Here is an 18,626-nt window from a genome sequence, read left to right as displayed (position 1 = left end):
GTACTGAAATAAATTTTGTTATTATTCTATACATTTGTTTACACCATAAAATATATCTGCTTCTCTCTCTATGATTAAACAATCATATTTTGATTTATTCTAGTTTATAGAGTGCAGAGTTATGTTGCACGAGCACTTACCGTGCAAGCACAAACGATATTTTGATCTATTTATATAAATATATAAATTTTTTAGAAATAACATATTAATATTAACGGTAAAGAGAATCGGTAAAAATGCTCTCGCATGGGTTAGCCAGATCGACGTTTCGTGCGCTCATAGACTTACGATGTGTGTTTGTTACTTTTTAGTTTAAAAAAAGGAGCTAGAGCTTTAATTGAGGCAAGTATTTCATCTAATGGCCTTGACCCGGTCGACTTAACTGTGAACGAAGATCGATTTGGCATGCAAGTAAAACAATTTACTATCCGACCTCTATTAGTAATGACGCACAAAGAGGAGAGAGAAATATATTTTCACGCGACGAGAGTAGTTTCGTACAGTTTTCAATTATAATTATTATAATTACAACGCGTTACGTAATTAACGTGTATCTATACAGGCTCTATGAGACATGTATATGCAATAAGTACAAATAATTGTGTCAAACCTATTAAAAATCACATCTTTCGCGTGATGTTTGCGTAATTAAAGTAACGAACGAATGTACTCTCGCGTAAGATATAATTTACATGTAATTTTAGATAAATCGTGTGAGATATAATTATTTTCCGCGCACGAACGTGGCTATGTACAAAAGTAATTACAAGATCGATACTTACTCCGAGAGACTCCGAATTTCTAGATCTTTCATTAAGCTATTCTTCTCTTTCCGCCTACAACCGCCTACGGCTTCGCGCAAAAAATTGCGAGCGTACGACGCGCAGGTACGTATCTAATTTCTCTGTAGAATTAAAATCGGCTTCTACTTTATCATTCGCTCTTTAAATTTTAGGCTTCCATAAATGTCTCCAATCCTGGGCGACATCCATAATTAAGTGTCGTCGTTCGATTTGTCTTTCCTCGGGCTCGTTAATATGCGCGCTCAACGCCTGACCGACTTTAATAGTCTGGCCGACTTGCAGGCAGAATCGAAAGTCTCGCGGTGCCTCGAATAGAAGCACGATCGTGGACCCGAGTCTAAATTCGCCAAACAGTTCGCCTTTATCTATACGCATATAATCTAAGCTCGCCTCTTTCGGATGCGCAATTTCCGGCCATTGCACTGTATTGGTCGCCAAATTTTTATCGCAATAAACTCTTATGGAGCCCACGTTAGTCGCACCAATAGCTGTATAGGCCATGAATCCGCCCGTCCATTCCCCGATATATACGACGCGCTCGTTCAGCGAGAACAGATTTGGCATAAACTTTAGCAGCTTCGGATTGACGCTCAATAATTTTCCTAAAGAAGAGTTGTTTAGAAAAATAAGATGCGAATGTTATAGGCTACAATTTTAAAAGATAATACATACCTGGAAAATGCCGTCGAAGTTTTATATTCCAATCAGTGGGACTGTGAAATCGATGATAATCACCGGGCGCCAAGTAAATGATTAATTGATACAATCTATTATCTGGATTCTTCAAAAGTGAATCAACATAATCGTCCGCGATTCTATTCGATGTGGAATTGTTTAAATCACCTAAAAACTGTCTGAGGTCATACGTTACTCCTTTCACTTGCTCCACACGGCAAGAAGTTACTGGTCCAAAGTAAAGGACTTTACCATCTGCGGGTGAAATCTATAAGCAATTTCCAGCCATCAATATTATTTTTAATATCAGATTTAAATAAGATGTAATTATCTGCTTGTAATAAAATAATCACCATGTTTGTATTCGCAGCAATTGGTCTCGCATTGTGCTTAAGAGCCCTTACAAAAAATTCCACTAGGTTTGGAAATGCAGACAAATCTGATTCTATCTCATCTAGATCAGCATGAAACATGTTCGCATAAAATCCATAGAGCTTTGGTCTTAAAGCAACTGGCAACTCGATGCTTGTCAACCAACCCCATATCCTACTGGTTGTTCTCAATGGCAGGCAGCAGTAACATGTAACCTATAACAATAAGATTTTATATTTCATTTAATAACTCGACAGATTTACCACAAATCTATCGTTCATTATAACGGGATTACCATAACATCGTTTAATAATTCTGGCCTATCGTGTATGTCGATGGAATATCCATGTTTGTGTAAATAATCCCATTGTGTTGCTGCAAGTAGCGATAATCCAATTCCAGGGACAATCATTCGCCATCGTCGACGAGTGTTCTTAACGTATCTTATATTGACACTTGTTGTACAACTTCTGACAAGACTTGTCGAACGTTGTGATGTTATTCTTAACAAAGTGGCACAATATTGACATCCTCTAAAAGAAACGTAAAAAGGTTATATTATTGTGAAAGCAGAATCATTGAATAATAAATGACAGCGAAACATACCTGACAAGAAGACCCAGTCTCCACATATTTTTCGTAATCATCCTGCGATTGATTTTTATTATCTAGCCTGCAAATTATGTGAAATGAACATTCTCATTACAAGCATGTTGCACGCGTGTAAAACCAGTTCCAGATTCAAATCAATTCAAATGCGCGCGCATCTTTCAAATCTGATTTTTTTACAAATGTAATTCGCAAATTACAAGAATGTATATTATTTCAGCTTCATATTTTTAACAAATATTTTCGATATCACAATACTAATTACGTTAACATAGATTACATTTAACATATATTCGTTATCAGAGTATTCTAAAAACTACCATAAACCATGCTAAAATTTAAATATGATACGACAACAATGCGTGATTGAATCAAAATTAAACTTTTAGATTTGCAATTAATCATAATTGATTTAAATTCACATAATATCCAACATTACTAAATTAAATAATATTTTATATACATAAAAAGTATTTTTTCCCTTTATGCACTTTCTAAGAAAGTAATTTTTGTATTCTTTGTATTGATATATATAAAATTCGATTATACATGTCAATACAAATAATTTATGTAAATGATACTTCAGATTCGATATTTTTAAAACAATGTAAAAAAATATCGAATATTCGATAATATCGACTAACGATAAACATCTCTAATTTAAATATATATAATAATATGACGCGCGCATGCCGGAAAGGGTTAAAGAACGCGATGCGTTCGTCGCCTGTGCGTGTCGCATGCATGCGTGCGTACCGTGCGTGTCCGCGGTGCGTGCACGCCGCACGCGACACCGACCGCCACTGATGGTGATGGTGAGGAGGAGCACACCAGGAGGCGGGGGCGCGATAACAGGTGGCTCCGCGTCGCGGCAGGTGAATCGTCGGACTGGTTTTTTTTTTGTCCGCCGCGCGATCACAATTGGTTCGCGTTCGCTCTCGTCAGTTCCCATTGTTTTCCATCGTCGTCGCCGTCTGTCTCGGTCTGTCCATCTGCGCTGTCCCGGCCCCACAGCAGCATCCCGACGGTATACCTTGCGTTACCAAAGATCACATCGAATCAACCAGTGGCCGACGATTTTGTTCCCGGAGCGGAGATATGACGCGCGCGACGACGCGACGCTGCTCCGAAACGGCATTACCCTGAAGTAAAGCAACGACGTCGTCCACATCGGCGCCGAGGAGGAGGTCGAGGAGAATTACAAGGAGGGATCCGTCGCATTCGCGGAGTATCCTCACCTGACGCATGAAAGGTCGGGGCTGCGGTAAGATCAAGAACGAGACAATGCCGCCGTCCTCGCACACCAACTGGACGAGGCCGTTGCTCAAGAGCGGACAGACCATACAGATGCAGGTCGCTAAACAACAGCAGCAACAGCCGATGACGACGATGATGGTGACGATGGCGACAGCAACGACAACGTCGTCGTCGACAGCTGTGGGTACTGGAGCACAAAATCAAAGCGTGGCCGAGCATCCTGCGACACCACTCGACAAAAGGATCAAAGTGGTCTTGGTGGGCGACGGCGCGGTCGGCAAGACCAGCCTGGTAGTTTCGTACTCCACCAACGGCTTCCCCGGGGAATACGTGCCAACTGCGTTTGACAATTATAATGGTTCGTATAGTTCTGGGATGCGTGTGTTCGCTAACAATATGGCTCAAGATTATAAATCGAGGATACATACTGCGGGTATCTGTGGAGCAATACATATTCGGTTTGTTTTATAAAGTGTAATTTTTAAAAATGACCAGAATAATATGCTTGATTATAAATTCAGTAAAGTATTTACATTTGCTTTCCTCTATCATAGTAAATTCTTCTTTTTGTTTTTATTTAGCCCTCGAGCACAAATAAATAAAAATATATTAAATTAATCCGTCACAATATACTAACATCTTTGTAATAATATCTATCCAGTGGTTGTAAATGTTGATGGCCAACCGCTGAATGTCCAGCTATGTGATACAGCGGGCCAGGACGACTTTGATCCGTTGAGATCATTGTGCTATCCCGAGACAGATGTGTTCCTAGTTTGCTTCAGCGTTGTATGTCCTTCCTCTTATCACAGCGTGGCTTCTAGATGGATCAATGAAGTGCGAAAATACTGCCCCAATGCTCCAATTATTTTGGTATGACCTACAAATAGATTGTATAAAATCTCGGTTAATAATATTATATTTATTAATAAAATATTGTAAATCTAACAATAATGTAATTATTGTCATTATAATTCTCCAGGTAGGAACGAAAAGCGATCTAAGATCGGATGTGCGTTTGATGCTGCAACTGGCGAGATACGGTCAGGCGCCAATCACCACTATCCAGGGTCATCAGTTGGCGCGGAGACTAGGCGCCGTCAATTACGTCGAAACATCCGCGTTAACGCAACACGACCTCAAGGAGGCCTTCGATCAGGCGATAGTCAGTGCCCTCAATACGCGACGCGGAGGCGCCAATTTACTATACCGGCGTAGGAAGCCGCCCCCGTTGTGGCGTAGATGGTTGTGCTGCTGGGAACGCCCGTCTTCGAGCGAGACCTAAAGAAACAATCCTATTATAAGTGAGATAGACTCTATACTTTTTTAGAATCCCTCTGTGATCATAGGCGGTCGTTCTCCCCTCTGTCAGAATCGACATCTCTCCCTCTCTATTAGCATGATGTACTCGGTAGCTAGGTACGTTAAAGATTATCTCGACATACAAAGAGAGGCAGCTGATACTTTGTTATTTAGATTTTAGACTAGACGAGATTATTAATAGATATTTCCGTGCGCGAAAATAAGCATTGAGAGCAGCCCTGTTACACGCGACGCTTTAACATAATTCGCTCATCTGCATGGATTGCCTATTACTTATTTTTTTTTATATGCGTTTAATATTTTACGAACATTTACGAAACATTTTACGAACTAACAAACTGCCAGAATAATATGCCAAATAGGATACTAGAAAGCCGTACAGTGCCGAAAATAATGATGCCTAATTCATAGTCAATGAGTAATTAGTATATTTAAGGGTTGCTCCTATGTGCACGCGACAATATATTGCGCAGAGATCCAGATATTGAGAGACATTATTGGGAGCAAATTGTTAATCGAATTACAATTCTGACAGACGGAGCGAGCGAGTGCTGCCTTCGTAAAATTCCTGAAGCCACATATAAGTGTGGTATAATTTATTGTATAATATTAATCATATTTTTGTTATACTAGCATAGTAATTGGCTACTCGCTGGTTGTGATTTTCGTACATGTAATATCTTTGTTTTAATTGTTGCGGTAAAGATCAGTTCTTTCCCTCTTTTCTCCCTCTCTCTCCCCCCCCTCTCTCTCTCTCTCTCTCTCTCTTTATCGAGGATTTTAAGTGGTCCTTTTAACCACATGTGGTATATAACAATTGTATATTCTTTTTACTTGTTGCGACATTATATATATATATATATACATATATATATAAATATATATATATATTTATTTTTTAATATCTTTGATATATTGGTATTTTAGTAGTGTAATAGTAGCTTTAAAATATCACGTTACACTTTCGCAGATCGACGATAACCGCGTGACATCACACACACATATATACATATAAAATATATATATATATATATAGCGTAAGCGATATTGATAACAATGATATTTGGTAAAACGCGTTTTTGATATAAGCATATGTGATGTAGTAGTGTTTGTATGAGCGATATGTCAATGACGGTAGAGGAACATTAATACAATAATTAGCGCGTAAATAAATCCGTGGTATTTGACGATCTACTACATATTTGTACTTCAAGTTGCTATGGAAGATTGCTGTGATCTTACTTGAAATTTTCTTCCGGATATTTTATGGATGTGTATTGCATACGGAATTGTACGCGAATAAGACTGCATAAGATTCAAAACGAAAAAATGCATAATATCATATATTTAATTTGCTGTAATTCATTTCTATATCATGTGTGGCGCATCAAAAATAAATTGTATATAAATATTTATTCATCATAAACGAAAATAGTCTCTCTATGTATGTCGTGCCTAAAATTAGAGATAACATATGTGGGTAGATAGATAGCTCAATAATAGAGATCAGTCATCTGACAAAAGCGAAAGATCTGGGCTTTCCAAGAATTTCCAATTTTGTTTAAATTGAAAAATAATTGAATGTAAGTGTAAATTTTAAATCTACTGTGAGATAAGAATTACAGTCTCACTATAAGTTAAAATAACTTCTTGCAACAAAGTGTTACAATCAAACATTAAAAATCCAAGTATTATTAGATAGAACCTGGCATAAATCCTATTTTTATATACTTGCTAGTGCATTGTATATATTCAATTAACTTTGAAATTTCTTTATATTTTAACATTTTTCATGGTTTTTCACATCTTTCTGTATTTTGAAAAATTTTAATCTTTATGTAATATTATAATCTCTATACCGATTAATCATCTCCTTTTTTATTTAATATTTCAATTTTATTAGACTATTGCGCTAAGAAGATATTAAAACAAAAGCGTAATTTGCAATTGTCTGTGATATAAAATTTTAAACAGGTTAATGATATCTTCACTTTCTATTTTATCAATAACGGGTATAATTAGCAATCACTGCATGAGATACCATACGTCGAAAATAGTAGATGAGGAAAGAGAGGAGTTACGGTTCCACATGTGCCTCTCGTGATCTCGGATAAACAATGGCGAACCGAGTCGGCAGTGCAACGTTGAATACACCTAAGCAATTGTATAAATATTTATTGCGTGAATGCGAAAAACTACCTAAACACACGCAGCAATTTTACAAGCACTCAGTCAAACAAGTACGTGAAAAATATTTTTACTCGATAACGATAAACCAATTTGAATAACTGGATATACACAGAAGTATTTTAAAAAAAGTTTCAATCTATTAAAATATAAATGTAGAATAATCAAAATTGAAAATATTAAAAGTAAAGTATAGATCTAATGGGAAGAGAAGGAAAAAGCCATTGCGTTTCTTCGCGAAAAAAATAATCTTAGAGATGGCAAATTTTCTTTTCATTAATAACTTTTGAGTTAACGAAGGCTTATTCCTCTTCTAGAGTTTCAAGCAGCACGCGTCAGAATCTGATGAGGAACGTATACAGCAAATTATGGAACGAGCATTGTTAGATGCCAAATGGGTGATACAAAAGGTACTTTCTCCCTATTGACATGTAAATTAAGTTGGAATTATATATATTGGAGATATTCGAATCAGTAATAATTTATATCTTTTTCTTGTTTGACAGTATAAACAACCAGGTAGCACTTCAATGCCAAAATGATAAATAATCAATATATATCTTAATGTATGCATATATTAGTATTAGATAGCAAAATGAATTTTGAACAGATTGCTAGCGAGAGCACCAACAGCAGTGCCTCGCAATTTTGGAAAGCAATCGCTATCTGGATGAGAAATCCTCATGTTGTTAATCGTAGGATTCTAGGATCTCGCGAACTATTAACAATCATAGTCAGTTGCAATGTTCTGGATATTTTCAAACGCATTGAGAAGCTTCATATCCAACCTAATGATTTCGAGTGTGATTTATCTTCAAGAAATATAAAAGACTTATTAGATACGTTAAATATCACAGAATATTGTCAATCATTTGAATGTACGGATCCACTTAAGGTATTAAATGATGATAAAGTGTATCTGTGTATGAAGAAACTTCTGCCTCGCAACACACAGATATTCTCGCCTACGCTGGAATTTATATTTATTGACAAGAAATCCATCAGCGTTACTAATTTCCATAAACCGATCATTTCGGATAAACAGTCTTTAGGTCCGAATACACCTTATAGTATACAGCATCACGAATACGGTTCCACCTGTATAAATGTACATAAATCGGATGCTGATAACTATGGCAAAAGTTGTGACTGGCTGAGATTCAAATTTTTCCCGCGTCTAATAAAGTGGATGGAAAGCGAAAATGATGGAGCCAATTCGAAAATCAGTTCTCTCAGTCTCATCTCTATCGAGAAGTACACTTTGTTATACAATCGCTTAAAGGAAAAATATGGCACGAAAATGGTGGAAATATGGCCAGAGAACACAGATCCGGCAAAGTTTGTTTATGAGGATATCGCGATCGCGACATACCTGTTGCTACTATGGGAAAAAGAGAGATTGGAAAAGGATATGCAGGAGCTGCAATCATTCGTCGATCTCGGCTGCGGCAATGGTCTTCTCGTCTACGTCTTGTCTAGCGAGGGTCATAAAGGAACGGGAATCGATTTGCGCAGGAGAAAGATCTGGGACCTGTTCTCAAAAAGTACTCATTTGCAAGTATGTATACAATATTCGCTATACAATTATAATTTATTGAAGAGAGTTCAGATATTATAGCAGTCCATAATTAAATCCACATATTTTCTTTTACTCGTTGACAATAATTTGTTGTCGGCAATTCTTTTATGCTATTTATGTCAAAAATTGATAAATATTGTTGTGTAATAATTGTACACGAATTTTATGGACTGTAATTTTTTTAATAATGCTTTTTGCTAATATTTCTATTGCACTGTTACATTCTGTTATAAATATTAATAATAATTTTTTACTGTACATATTCTAGTATAATAATCATACTGTGATTTGTGCGTACCAGGTCAGCACGATTGTTCCATCCGCAGAGACAGTTTTTCCCGGAGTGGACTGGATCATAGGGAATCATTCGGACGAGCTCACCCCGTGGATCCCGGTAATTGCGGCGCGTAGTTCTTACGAGTGCCGATTCTTCCTGCTGCCGTGCTGCGCCTACGAATTCGACGGTGCGAAATATCGGCGGTGCAACGCCGGCGAGAGTCAATATTCAGAGTATATGTCTTACGTTAAGAGTGTATGCGAAGGCTGCGGTTTTCTCACACTAATGGACAGATTGCGAATCCCGTCGACTAAGCGAACTTGTTTCGTCGGATGGAAGAGGACTTACGCGAGGGAGAACTCCGCGACGCTGGACGCCGACATTCAGAAAATGATAAATGCGAGATCGGCAGTTGCCACCTTACCTCTGAAAGAAACCGTAGGAAGCGAAGCGAAGAATGATCCGTGGTCTCTAAGCTTTAAACCGAGAAGTTCGACGGAACGAACGCGGAACTGCACGCAATTAGACAGAGAACTAATTCTCGATATAGTCAACGTAGTCGTAGCACATCTTTTGCGGGCCAATCGCAGAATATCGCTGGAACGGAGACCCGGTGAAACGTGGAACGCCGGTGGGCAGGTCGGCATCGGTGAAGTGGCAAAGCTGTTGGCGCCTGAGATGCTGCGACAACTACGAAACGAGTGCGGAGGATTGCAAACTTTACTGAAGAATCATAATCATATTTTCTGCGTCACTCAAGGAAAAGTGCAATTTCGGATTCCCGGCATTGTTGATAAAAGGAAGAAAGCTAGGAGGAAAAGGAACAACAGTGAACTATTGAGAAAAATTAAGCCTTGTTGGTTTTACAAGAACCATCCCGATGGATGTCCCGCTCTCGAGATCGACTGTGACTTTCAACATTGAGTTCCTTCATTGCTTATTATGTTGTATTTCATACTCTGGAATTCTATTATTTGAGTGCAATGATGCATTTAACAATATATTTTATTTTAAATAAAAAAAGAAAATAAATGTCGATTGTGCACGTCAAAGCTAAAATGAAAAAAACACATATGCGATGGTCTCACCAGTGTGGATTAATATTATAAAACTTAACAATATAGTGTAAACTAGTTAAACGGGATATTAAATTACATCTCGAGTATATAGATATTTTGTTATAGCATAAGCGATATATAATATATCTCTCATTCATCACAGCTTTAACTATTTGTCTAAAATTCGAAACTTTTCTTCATGTTTGTTTGATATTTTGAAGCGTAATATTTAATCATCGATAACACATTTACGGCACATTTTTTCAGTACGTTATATTATATATCTATCTGTGTCCTCTGTTCGAAAATCTCTGAATCACAGGATTGAATCTTCTGGAAAAGAGCATCTTTTGAAAAGAGCTCCCTTAAATATTCACTTGAGAAAATCTACCACCAGTATGTCATCCAGATTCATCAATTTGGTGTCCGCTCCTTGATTTTCCTGCAGAAGCGCGCCCAGCATCTGTTGACCGCTTTTTAGTTTTTTGACGTCAAGCATGACCAGCTGATGGACGCGCTTCAGATGAGTTTGCAAATTGCATTTCTGTGTGAACGAGTGCTTGCAGTGCGGACAGGGATACGGCCGATCGCCGGTATGATGCTTCTGGTGCAGTTGCAGTGTAAACTTTTGCGCGAATGACTTGTCGCATTGCTCGCACTTGTATGGCCGTTCGCCTGTATGAATGCGCTTGTGCCGCTCCATCTGGTATGGCTTTGTAAAGGTCTTGCCACATATGTCGCACTCCTTCCGCGATGACTGCGTCGAGGTTTTAGCTGTCTCCGTCGCCACGGCTTGACTGTCACATATTGTCGTTGTTGACTGAATGCTTGTCTTTACTTTGGATTCGTCACCACCAACGTTCGTATCTTGATTCTGCATCTGTACTATGGAAACGGGTGGCAAGCAATCGTTCATTTGAATAATCGCCGCGTCGGTCGCATTCGTGGTCGTCGTCTCACTTGATACTTGGCTGGTTATCACTATCTGATGATTGGCGTTACCCAGATTGCAAGCTTCCTGGAAAGGATTCGTACCAACTAATTCGATCACGTTGGTCGGCATTTCAGCGGCGCTGTTTAATGCTGGCTGCGTCGTCAGCATCGTATCGTCTGTTTGGATAGTGACGAGACCGTTCGCCAGCAGAAATTGCAGATTCGCCACCAACTCGTTACTGTCGTTTAAAGACAGCATGGAATTGTTGTTGAGAATCGTCGTTGTTGTCGCATCGGTATGATTAAACGCGATTTGATTCGGCAAGTGAACCGCGCCACTAAGATTCATTTCATTGTGTTCCAACGGGGAATAATCAAGATTCTGCGATGGCGCAACTTCGCCGCCATTGATCACGGCCGCCGTCGTCGTCGTCCTCGATGTGTGGTCCAAAGACCTGTTACCAATCTTTTCGAGGCTAGCCGCCACTTCCGCTACTGCCGCGATCTTTTGGTGTTTAGGTTTGCGCTTCGCGCCGCCCTTATGTTCTCTCGCATGTTTCTGCATGTGCACCTTCTTATGACCCGAAGTGCGAAATCGCAGGTCGCACATAGGACACTTGAACGGCTTAGAACCTGAAAATTTATCGCAAATTATTATACCTAACTTAACCTATTCAAGTTTTAAATAAAATTTTTATTTTCATCGCGCATATATAACTCTGACATTTGAAAATCTTAAATGGATGAAACATTTCTGGTACTGGAATTTATTTCTTGATTTCAATTCATTTGTAGACATAAATTTTGAAATGAAATACTAAGCTATCGTTACAGAAAAATGTAATAGCGTGGAATGTGACAAAAGCTTTAATTTTAAACAAAAATTCTTTCCCTCCTTCAATTACATACTTTACGATACATAAAATGATTTGGGAAATTACCCGTGTGCAGTCGCATGTGGACCTTCAAACTGCCTTTCGTAGCGAACATGCTGTTGCAGACGTGGCAGCAAAACGTTTTCTTGCCCGTGTGAACCTTCATATGTGAGTCTAGAGTGCACTTAACCGCGAAGCTCTTGTTGCAGTGATCGCACTTGTATGGCCGCTCGCCCGTATGCGTGCGAATGTGCCTAATGAGATCGCTCGGTTTCCGGAAGGTTTTTGGACAGTACTTGCATTTGTTCGTATATTCTTTCGTCTCTTTTCTCTCCGCGTTTTCCTGAACGATCGAAAGTCATTTGATATAAATATAAAAATATTTTAAAAAGCGATGAAAATACATGTGTACTCACGTCTACGCGGTCCATGCTTTTCCTCTCGGCAACTGCGTCCATTAATACTTTCTCAGATACCGACGAGTCCGTGTTCATTCGGACGTCTAGCATCGTTATAGACGGAAGACAAGAACTAGAGGAGATCGCATCCTTTTCGTTCGGTCCCAGGCGCACAACTTTTAAAATCCCGCTATGCATTTTGCTGTGATGTTTCAATTGTGATTTACTGTCCAGCACCTTCTTACATGTCGTACATTTCAATAGCCTGTATGACACACAAAACCAGAAAGATTTTTAGATGTTCTACTGAAATGAATTTAAGAGATATATTTCTCATTGTTCTATCAATCAATTTGCTTACTCTGTGTGCAGCCTCTTCGTGTGCCTGTTGAGACCACCATTCGTATGGAATCGCTGGGAACACGTCGGACATTCATACATTTTGGCACCGCAATGAGATTCCAAATGTTCCTGCGGAGATTACGTTGATTTTATTGAATATCAAATCGGTTTTATTACGTGATTTAGCAAATAGTTATAATCTCACATCGTAATGTACAAATACTCCGAAAATATTACCTTCAATCCCTCTGCCGTGAAACCATTACGATGGCATATATGACACTCTAATAAATTATTGTACTCCGATATTTTGGCAGAATTATTTGTTCCTGAAGAAACGAGCGTATCCGGCTGTATCGTACTTTGAAAGTTGTTCCTGCAAGTACCATATATCTTTTAATTGCTCTATAATAACACGATTTCACATATAAATTAGAAGGACTTACATGAATAAAGAATTTCTCTCGCCCACAGACGAGCGTATCCGGCTGTATCGTACTTTGAAAGTTGTTCCTGCAAGTACCATATATCTTTTAATTGCTCTATAATAACACGATTTCACATATAAATTAGAAGGACTTACATGAATAAAGAATTTCTCTCGCTCTCGCATGATATAACATTACTTTTCTGTGGCGCTTTTTCATGTTCAGTCGCGTCTTGCATCTCGATTAATCCGTTTGTAGTGTCCGCTTTCGCGATGATCTTCGAGTACTTCGATGGACATACTTGCGAAAGGCTCACCAATTCCGAACAATTATCCTTAGAATTTATTACCATTAGATGAGCATTCTTCGTAATTGCAGAAGCGTCTATACTATCGACTGTAGTAACCGGAATAGCACGTTGTTCTTCTTGTCTGTCATCTCCTTCCACGGATCTGGGCAAAATACCAGATATGCTCGTTGTGTTGGTCGGATTCAAATTGATGTCCATCTCACTGTCCGTCTGCAAAATCGATTATTGAAATTCATATTTATATAAAGAGATATCAGTGAAGTAGTTAAAAAATAGGTTACAGTGTGCATGTTTTATTGCTGACATTTTAGTTCTAGAACCATATCACTCTCTTGTGTAGAAAGTGCATTCACCTGTAACGTAATCTGGCTCATATCAAATGAATCGAATTGCGACGTGAATATAGTATTGCCAGACGAATCCAGATTTTTGTTATGCTCATAAATTATATTGAGCACCGGCTGTTCCCTGGAATTGTCAAGAGAATTCGTATTCGTCTCCATTTGCTTCGGTAGATTGTTTGCCAGTCCGAGATTCATGCCAATATTAAACAGTTGTTGATTCAATGTCTCTTCGATTTCTTGTATGCTTTCCTACAAAATTTTATGCCAATGTTATTTGTTTCTCTTTATATCGTAATACTTATGCATTTTTTATAACTATTAATGCTATGTACCGCTGTGAAGGTTTGATCCCCTGAGTAATGAGACAACGTGATGGTGCCAGTTTCATCGGCATGTAAAGTTTGTGAAGTTTCTAAATTAGTTGTGTCGACAGATAAATTTTCTGAAAAATATAATTACGTATATATAAATGTATATAATCGATTTCTTTCAAAATCTGATGTACATTTTATATTTGTTGGAGAACGTACGGTTTGCTGCTGACGTTGTCGCGCTGTTTGTCAATAAGAAAGACTTATCTTTCCCTGCGTTGATATTTTGAAAGTGATCAGAAAAAGCTTGCGTGAAATCTGGCGCCATTTGCGGTTGGAACGACACTTCCATATCTTCGGTGAGAGTGATGCTTGCCGATAAGGCTTGAGCTGAGCCAGCTTCTTTGTTTTCTCTCAAAGGCTGTTGTTCCTTCTGCTCTTGCGTCTTTTGTTCCTCTAATTGCTATTTAAAACATATATGAAACTTTAATATTTTAACACATTTCATCAACAAGTTTTCTAGAATTTAAATATGTACCCGTTGCACCAGTTCGTGCTTGTGTCTTTTTATGTGTTTTCGACAATTGACATACGTCTTAAACGTCTTATGACAATATGGACACATAAATGGCCTTTTATTGCTATGCGTGACTAAATGCCTCTTCATGCTACTTTGCGTGGAGAATTTTGTGTTGCATACCGAACAACTGTACGGCCTTGCGTCGTCATGCGTGTGCAAGTGAGATTTCAGGACACTATTTGATGTAAACCTCCTGTAAAAGTGGCACCGTAAAAATTTTTGATCGATATATGTATATTGCAAATTGCAAATTGCAAATTGTAAATTAATCTATAGTTAAGTAATAAAATCTCAAACCTGTCGCATTTGGAGCACTTGTAAGGACGTTCGCCGGTATGTCTGCGATAATGTTGTTTCAAATGGCTGACTTTCCTGAATGCCGCATGACAGACCAAACATTCATGCGGCCTGGTCACGCCAGCGTTCTCGTACAATTGCTTTTGTTTCGATTGCACTTGGGCAACACTGATCTTGTTACCGGCGTCGCTGATGACAAGTGGCTCCTGCAGTACTACTTGCGGCACCAGGCTCTCCGCCTCCGGCGATATTTTGGGCTTTTCCCGCATGTGACACTTCATATGATTTTTCAGGATGATGCTCGAGTTGAATAACTTGCCGCATATATTGCATTTGTGCGGTTTCATATGTAATCTGAAAAGAGGAATAGATTTCTATTGCTAAAAATTAATATTTTAGTGTAGAGGATACAATATATATACAGATATGCAATTCATACTCAGAAAAAGAATAAAGCAAAATACATGTATAAAGCATAAAAATTTAGCTTAGCTTTAAAACTTAAAATAAATTAGATTATATTATATACGACAAAGAAGTTTACCTTGTATGAGAGGTAAGACTACTATGGCACGCAAAAGTTTTATTGCAGGAAGCGCAAGCATATTTCTTTATTCCGGTGTGAGTTCGCTCGTGCGCTATCATTGTCGATTTTAGCGCGAAAGAACGCACACAATACATACACTAAAAGACAGAATGACTTTATTATTTATTGTCTATTTGTCGCGATTGTGAATTCGAATGAACGAAAGATCTATCTACCTTAAAGGGCTTTTCTTGCGTATGCACCCGTAAGTGACGTATCAAGTCCGACGGCTTTTTGAATTCTTTCGGGCAGAACGAACATACGTACCACCGTACATTTCCTATGCAACGTTGCTTTATAGCATGATACTTCCTGCAAATGTAAGTAGTTTTATTTATTTTCCAAATTATAATAGTAAACAGAGCATTTTTTTGTCGCATTTAATAGTCATTGTCCATAATTTTAGATTATCATCTATAAATTTTTTTAAATTGCCGATCTACTTTCCGTCGTGATTTTATATTTTCGCGTAAAATAAAGAGCATTACTTCGAAGAACTGCCAGCAGTCTTGTCCAACAATGTGACATATGTTGTTGGCAAATCCGTCTTTTTCGGTTCTGCGATCTCTGTTACGAGCAAAAAAACATTAGATGTGATGTTCATTTTGTAACAAATGGCGAATATATGAGGAATAATTACCTTTCAAAGGGACTTCGTTTTTGTTCGGCAAACCACTATTTTTCAACGCCTGTTGCAGGATATCGTTCTGCTCTGCATTCAACGTCGCGGACCCCGTGGAACCTGCGGTATTATTTACGACGGCTTCCAAAGACGCCAACTGCGATATAACGCTATCAACCGTCGCGCGCATGTCAGCTTCCGAAGAGATACTAGAATTAGCTGCCGAGGATTTATCGGCGGATTCCTAAACAAGCATGACGTTTTTTTATTCGAATCATTTTAACACAAAACAACCGAATATCGCGCTTACCTCCTCCGGATTAGAATGCACTCGCTTTATGTGGCCATTTAAGCTGCCCAGCTTCTTGAAGATACAAGAGCAATAAGAACAGGCGTACGTCGGCTCGCCTTCCGGTGCATTATGTACTCTGAGTATATGCGCTTTTAGATTTCCTGAAAAATTGGAAGATAGAGAAGTAAGAAACCGTCGATGGATATAGAATATTAATTTAGAATAACTTTTCTTATCATGTACAATTTTCGGCGCATTACATGTAATATTGATCGCAAATTCTCGAACCTTTTTGACTAAACTTGGCGCTGCAGAGATTGCAGCTGTGTGGCCGAATACCGTTGTGTTGCCATGCATGAATTTGTAGTGAACTTTTTTGTGTAAATGCCCTGTTGCAAACGGTACACTGCACAAGTAAAAAGATACGTGTGAAACAATCGTTCGTTCAAACCATTTATTTATATATGCAAAAAGAGCTTTTACCTTAAACGGTTTCTCTCCGGTGTGCACTCTGATATGCCGCATCAACTGACTCGGCTTTTGGAAATTCTTCAAACATATGGTACATTTGTACATTGTTTTATGTTTCGTTCCCCTCTTAGTTTGCTTTACTATCTTCGTCTGTAGCTGTAGAGAAATAAACGCGATAAGACCCCCGGAGAGCAAAGCTTTACTAGCTTTACTAGCAACATAAAGGTTCTTCTCAAGGAAAAAAAGGATAATAGTTTACGGTACTTGATAAGTTCTTCCTACTCACCCTATAATGTTCGCGAATGTGCATTCGGTAGAGCGCAGGTTGCGTGAATTGCTTGTTGCATAATTTACACTTTCGTACACCAACATCCTCATTCGCCCACTTTTCTCCGTGAAGCTTCAAATGCGCGTCTAATTGAGCCTGAAAAAAAAATTATTTGAATATAATAATTAAAATTAATATATATATATATAGACACACACACAATTAAATAATTATTTTAAAATATTTTTGTAAAAATTATTTTAAATTTTACATACACATATAAAATTCTTTATAAAGTATAGTATCTCTTTTCATTTCGAAGCAGCTTCCTTGCGACTATAATAATTTAGAGATTATTGAAATGTACCTTATAATACTGAGCGCTGATTCCAAGAGCGAGATGAAACACGCGCGTGCAGATGAGAAGAAGCGCGAAATTCAGGCAGTCGACGGCAAACGACATATCGGAAGACGGCACAGATTATGTCGTGTAACATAAAGTAATACGCGCCGGCGGGCAGTGAGTACTTATATGGCAGTGCTTGGAGCAAAAAGTAGGACGAACACAAGGCATTGAACACAACGCGGTGACCCACCGCGATTTATCGTGACTATCGATCATTCGTCTCGAAGAAACAATTTTTTTTCTTAACGATAAGGAACGAAATATTGAACACAGAATTCGGCTTATCACATACTGATAGTAAATTGAATTATTATTCGCATATGTCACGTGTAGAATTTCGCTGATGAGTTGTATCTCCCATTGTTTCCTATCGATCAAAAATACCGTCAAAGAAGAAGCAAAATAAATTAGAGATCAGATAAAGCACTAATCTTCAAGAATGTCACTCGCCTTCGTGGATCGAATTGAGCGATTATAATTAATGTGAGTGACAAATTATACACGGATCTTTATTATATAGCGTCCACGTGGTCATATCTCGTGCGACAAACAGACGACTGCAAAAAAATAGAGTTTCACTCTCTGTTTTCCTCTTCCTTCTCTATCCTTTTTTTGTTACTCTCTTTTTTTCTCTCTTCTCTCGGACGATCTCACGCAATAAAATATATAAAATAAAATTGACTTTCTTCTTCTCTCCCTTGTTTTTTCTATTATTCTCTCCTTCTCTTCTTATCTTTTCTCTATCTTCCTTCAGCGGATTTAATATCTTAGTGCAATATAATAAATTCTCTTTTTCCCCCCCCCCCCCCCCTCTTTTTCTTCCTTTCTCCTTGCAAGGTAAGTTCTTCTTGAAGAAGAGTCCAGAGATCGTCGAGATTGCCGTGGCCTCTTAATTCTCGCGCGTCGCCGCGACCAGTATCACGCCTTCGAAGGAGGACATTGCACTTTTTCCGACACGCATGCCGCTCGCGGTCCAGCAGCTTCCTCCCCGCGCGTCGATTGATCTTCCCAAAGTCGGCCGCT

The 18,626-nt window shown here is 38.5% G+C and overlaps 5 protein-coding genes across 14 annotated transcripts in view; 3 read left to right on the top strand and 2 right to left on the bottom strand.

Moving 5' to 3' along the window:
* Window positions 1-3: 3 nt before the first annotated feature.
* On the bottom strand, window positions 4-3,790 carry LOC115245590 (phosphatidylserine decarboxylase proenzyme, mitochondrial). Of its 3 annotated transcripts, none has more exons than XM_029823994.1 (6): window positions 3,698-3,790; window positions 2,457-2,523; window positions 2,146-2,383; window positions 1,832-2,065; window positions 1,476-1,746; window positions 4-1,405 (listed from the first exon to the last, which is right to left on the bottom strand). In XM_029823994.1, the coding sequence occupies exons 2-6, from the start codon at window positions 2,495-2,497 to the stop codon at window positions 945-947; spliced, it is 1,245 nt and encodes a 414-aa protein (XP_029679854.1). In that variant the 5' UTR covers window positions 2,498-2,523; window positions 3,698-3,790; the 3' UTR covers window positions 4-944. The 3 variants fall into 3 exon arrangements, with proteins under 3 accessions (XP_029679854.1, XP_029679853.1, XP_029679852.1); XM_029823993.1 differs by lacking the exon at window positions 3,698-3,790 and adding an exon at window positions 3,216-3,321; XM_029823992.1 differs by lacking the exon at window positions 3,698-3,790 and having other exon boundaries at window positions 2,457-2,623.
* On the top strand, window positions 3,354-6,461 carry LOC115245594 (ras-related C3 botulinum toxin substrate 1-like). Its single transcript, XM_029824000.1, has 3 exons — window positions 3,354-4,074; window positions 4,378-4,589; window positions 4,699-6,461. Exons 1-3 carry the CDS (start codon window positions 3,705-3,707, stop codon window positions 4,999-5,001), a joined length of 885 nt encoding a protein of 294 aa, XP_029679860.1. The 5' UTR covers window positions 3,354-3,704; the 3' UTR covers window positions 5,002-6,461.
* Window positions 6,462-7,078: 617 nt separating this feature from the next.
* LOC115245598 (LYR motif-containing protein 9-like) lies at window positions 7,079-7,822 on the top strand. The gene is made up of 3 exons (XM_029824004.1): window positions 7,079-7,279; window positions 7,544-7,636; window positions 7,733-7,822. The coding sequence occupies exons 1-3, from the start codon at window positions 7,157-7,159 to the stop codon at window positions 7,766-7,768; spliced, it is 252 nt and encodes an 83-aa protein (XP_029679864.1). The 5' UTR covers window positions 7,079-7,156; the 3' UTR covers window positions 7,769-7,822.
* On the top strand, window positions 7,822-10,300 carry LOC115245588 (probable tRNA (uracil-O(2)-)-methyltransferase). The gene is made up of 2 exons (XM_029823983.1): window positions 7,822-8,784; window positions 9,107-10,300. Exons 1-2 carry the CDS (start codon window positions 7,822-7,824, stop codon window positions 10,004-10,006), a joined length of 1,863 nt encoding a protein of 620 aa, XP_029679843.1. The 3' UTR covers window positions 10,007-10,300.
* Window positions 10,073-18,626, bottom strand: part of LOC115245585 (zinc finger protein 236-like) — a 19,392-nt gene continuing 10,838 nt past the window's right edge. For 7 of the 8 annotated variants that reach the window (XM_029823975.1, XM_029823978.1, XM_029823979.1 and 4 more), the window contains 19 exons: window positions 17,216-17,353; window positions 16,942-17,085; window positions 16,747-16,864; window positions 16,477-16,619; window positions 16,185-16,410; window positions 16,033-16,111; window positions 15,721-15,856; window positions 15,503-15,642; window positions 14,959-15,312; window positions 14,620-14,854; window positions 14,301-14,544; window positions 14,103-14,212; window positions 13,780-14,019; window positions 13,272-13,636; window positions 12,926-13,064; window positions 12,708-12,817; window positions 12,365-12,611; window positions 12,015-12,291; window positions 10,073-11,706 (listed from right to left, as the gene is read on the bottom strand). In XM_029823975.1, the coding sequence (XP_029679835.1) occupies window positions 10,514-11,706; window positions 12,015-12,291; window positions 12,365-12,611; window positions 12,708-12,817; window positions 12,926-13,064; window positions 13,272-13,636; window positions 13,780-14,019; window positions 14,103-14,212; window positions 14,301-14,544; window positions 14,620-14,854; window positions 14,959-15,312; window positions 15,503-15,642; window positions 15,721-15,856; window positions 16,033-16,111; window positions 16,185-16,410; window positions 16,477-16,619; window positions 16,747-16,864; window positions 16,942-17,085; window positions 17,216-17,353 (4,638 nt within the window). In that variant the 3' untranslated portion in view covers window positions 10,073-10,513. Of the gene's footprint in view, window positions 11,707-12,014; window positions 12,292-12,364; window positions 12,612-12,707; window positions 12,818-12,925; window positions 13,065-13,271; window positions 13,637-13,779; window positions 14,020-14,102; window positions 14,213-14,300; window positions 14,545-14,619; window positions 14,855-14,958; window positions 15,313-15,502; window positions 15,643-15,720; window positions 15,857-16,032; window positions 16,112-16,184; window positions 16,411-16,476; window positions 16,620-16,746; window positions 16,865-16,941; window positions 17,086-17,215; window positions 17,354-17,564; window positions 18,227-18,626 lie in introns of those variants that run through there. The other variant, XM_029823981.1, reaches the window with a different exon arrangement.

The sequence above is a fragment of the Formica exsecta genome, unplaced genomic scaffold (assembly GCF_003651465.1).
Source record: "Formica exsecta isolate Colony F162 unplaced genomic scaffold, ASM365146v1 scaffold122, whole genome shotgun sequence".
Taxonomy (NCBI): Eukaryota; Metazoa; Arthropoda; class Insecta; order Hymenoptera; family Formicidae; genus Formica; species Formica exsecta.
This window is presented reverse-complemented; position numbering and strand designations above follow the sequence as displayed.

Coding starts and splice junctions, on each gene's coding strand:
- LOC115245590 (XM_029823994.1), bottom strand. CDS start 2,497: ATGATTACGAAAAATATGTGGAGACTGGGTCTTCTTGTCAG. Junction 1,747..1,831: donor TTGCTGCGAATACAAACATG/GTGATTATTTTA, acceptor AATTGCTTATAG/ATTTCACCCGCAGATGGTAA. Junction 1,406..1,475: donor ACTTCGACGGCATTTTCCAG/GTATGTATTATC, acceptor ACTCTTCTTTAG/GAAAATTATTGAGCGTCAAT.
- LOC115245594 (XM_029824000.1), top strand. CDS start 3,705: ATGAAAGGTCGGGGCTGCGGTAAGATCAAGAACGAGACAATGCCGCCG. Junction 4,075..4,377: donor TGCGTTTGACAATTATAATG/GTTCGTATAGTT, acceptor ATATCTATCCAG/TGGTTGTAAATGTTGATGGC. Junction 4,590..4,698: donor CCAATGCTCCAATTATTTTG/GTATGACCTACA, acceptor ATAATTCTCCAG/GTAGGAACGAAAAGCGATCT.
- LOC115245598 (XM_029824004.1), top strand. CDS start 7,157: ATGGCGAACCGAGTCGGCAGTGCAACGTTGAATACACCTAAGCAATTG. Junction 7,280..7,543: donor ACAAGCACTCAGTCAAACAA/GTACGTGAAAAA, acceptor TTCCTCTTCTAG/AGTTTCAAGCAGCACGCGTC. Junction 7,637..7,732: donor CCAAATGGGTGATACAAAAG/GTACTTTCTCCC, acceptor CTTGTTTGACAG/TATAAACAACCAGGTAGCAC.
- LOC115245588 (XM_029823983.1), top strand. CDS start 7,822: ATGAATTTTGAACAGATTGCTAGCGAGAGCACCAACAGCAGTGCCTCG. Junction 8,785..9,106: donor CAAAAAGTACTCATTTGCAA/GTATGTATACAA, acceptor TGTGCGTACCAG/GTCAGCACGATTGTTCCATC.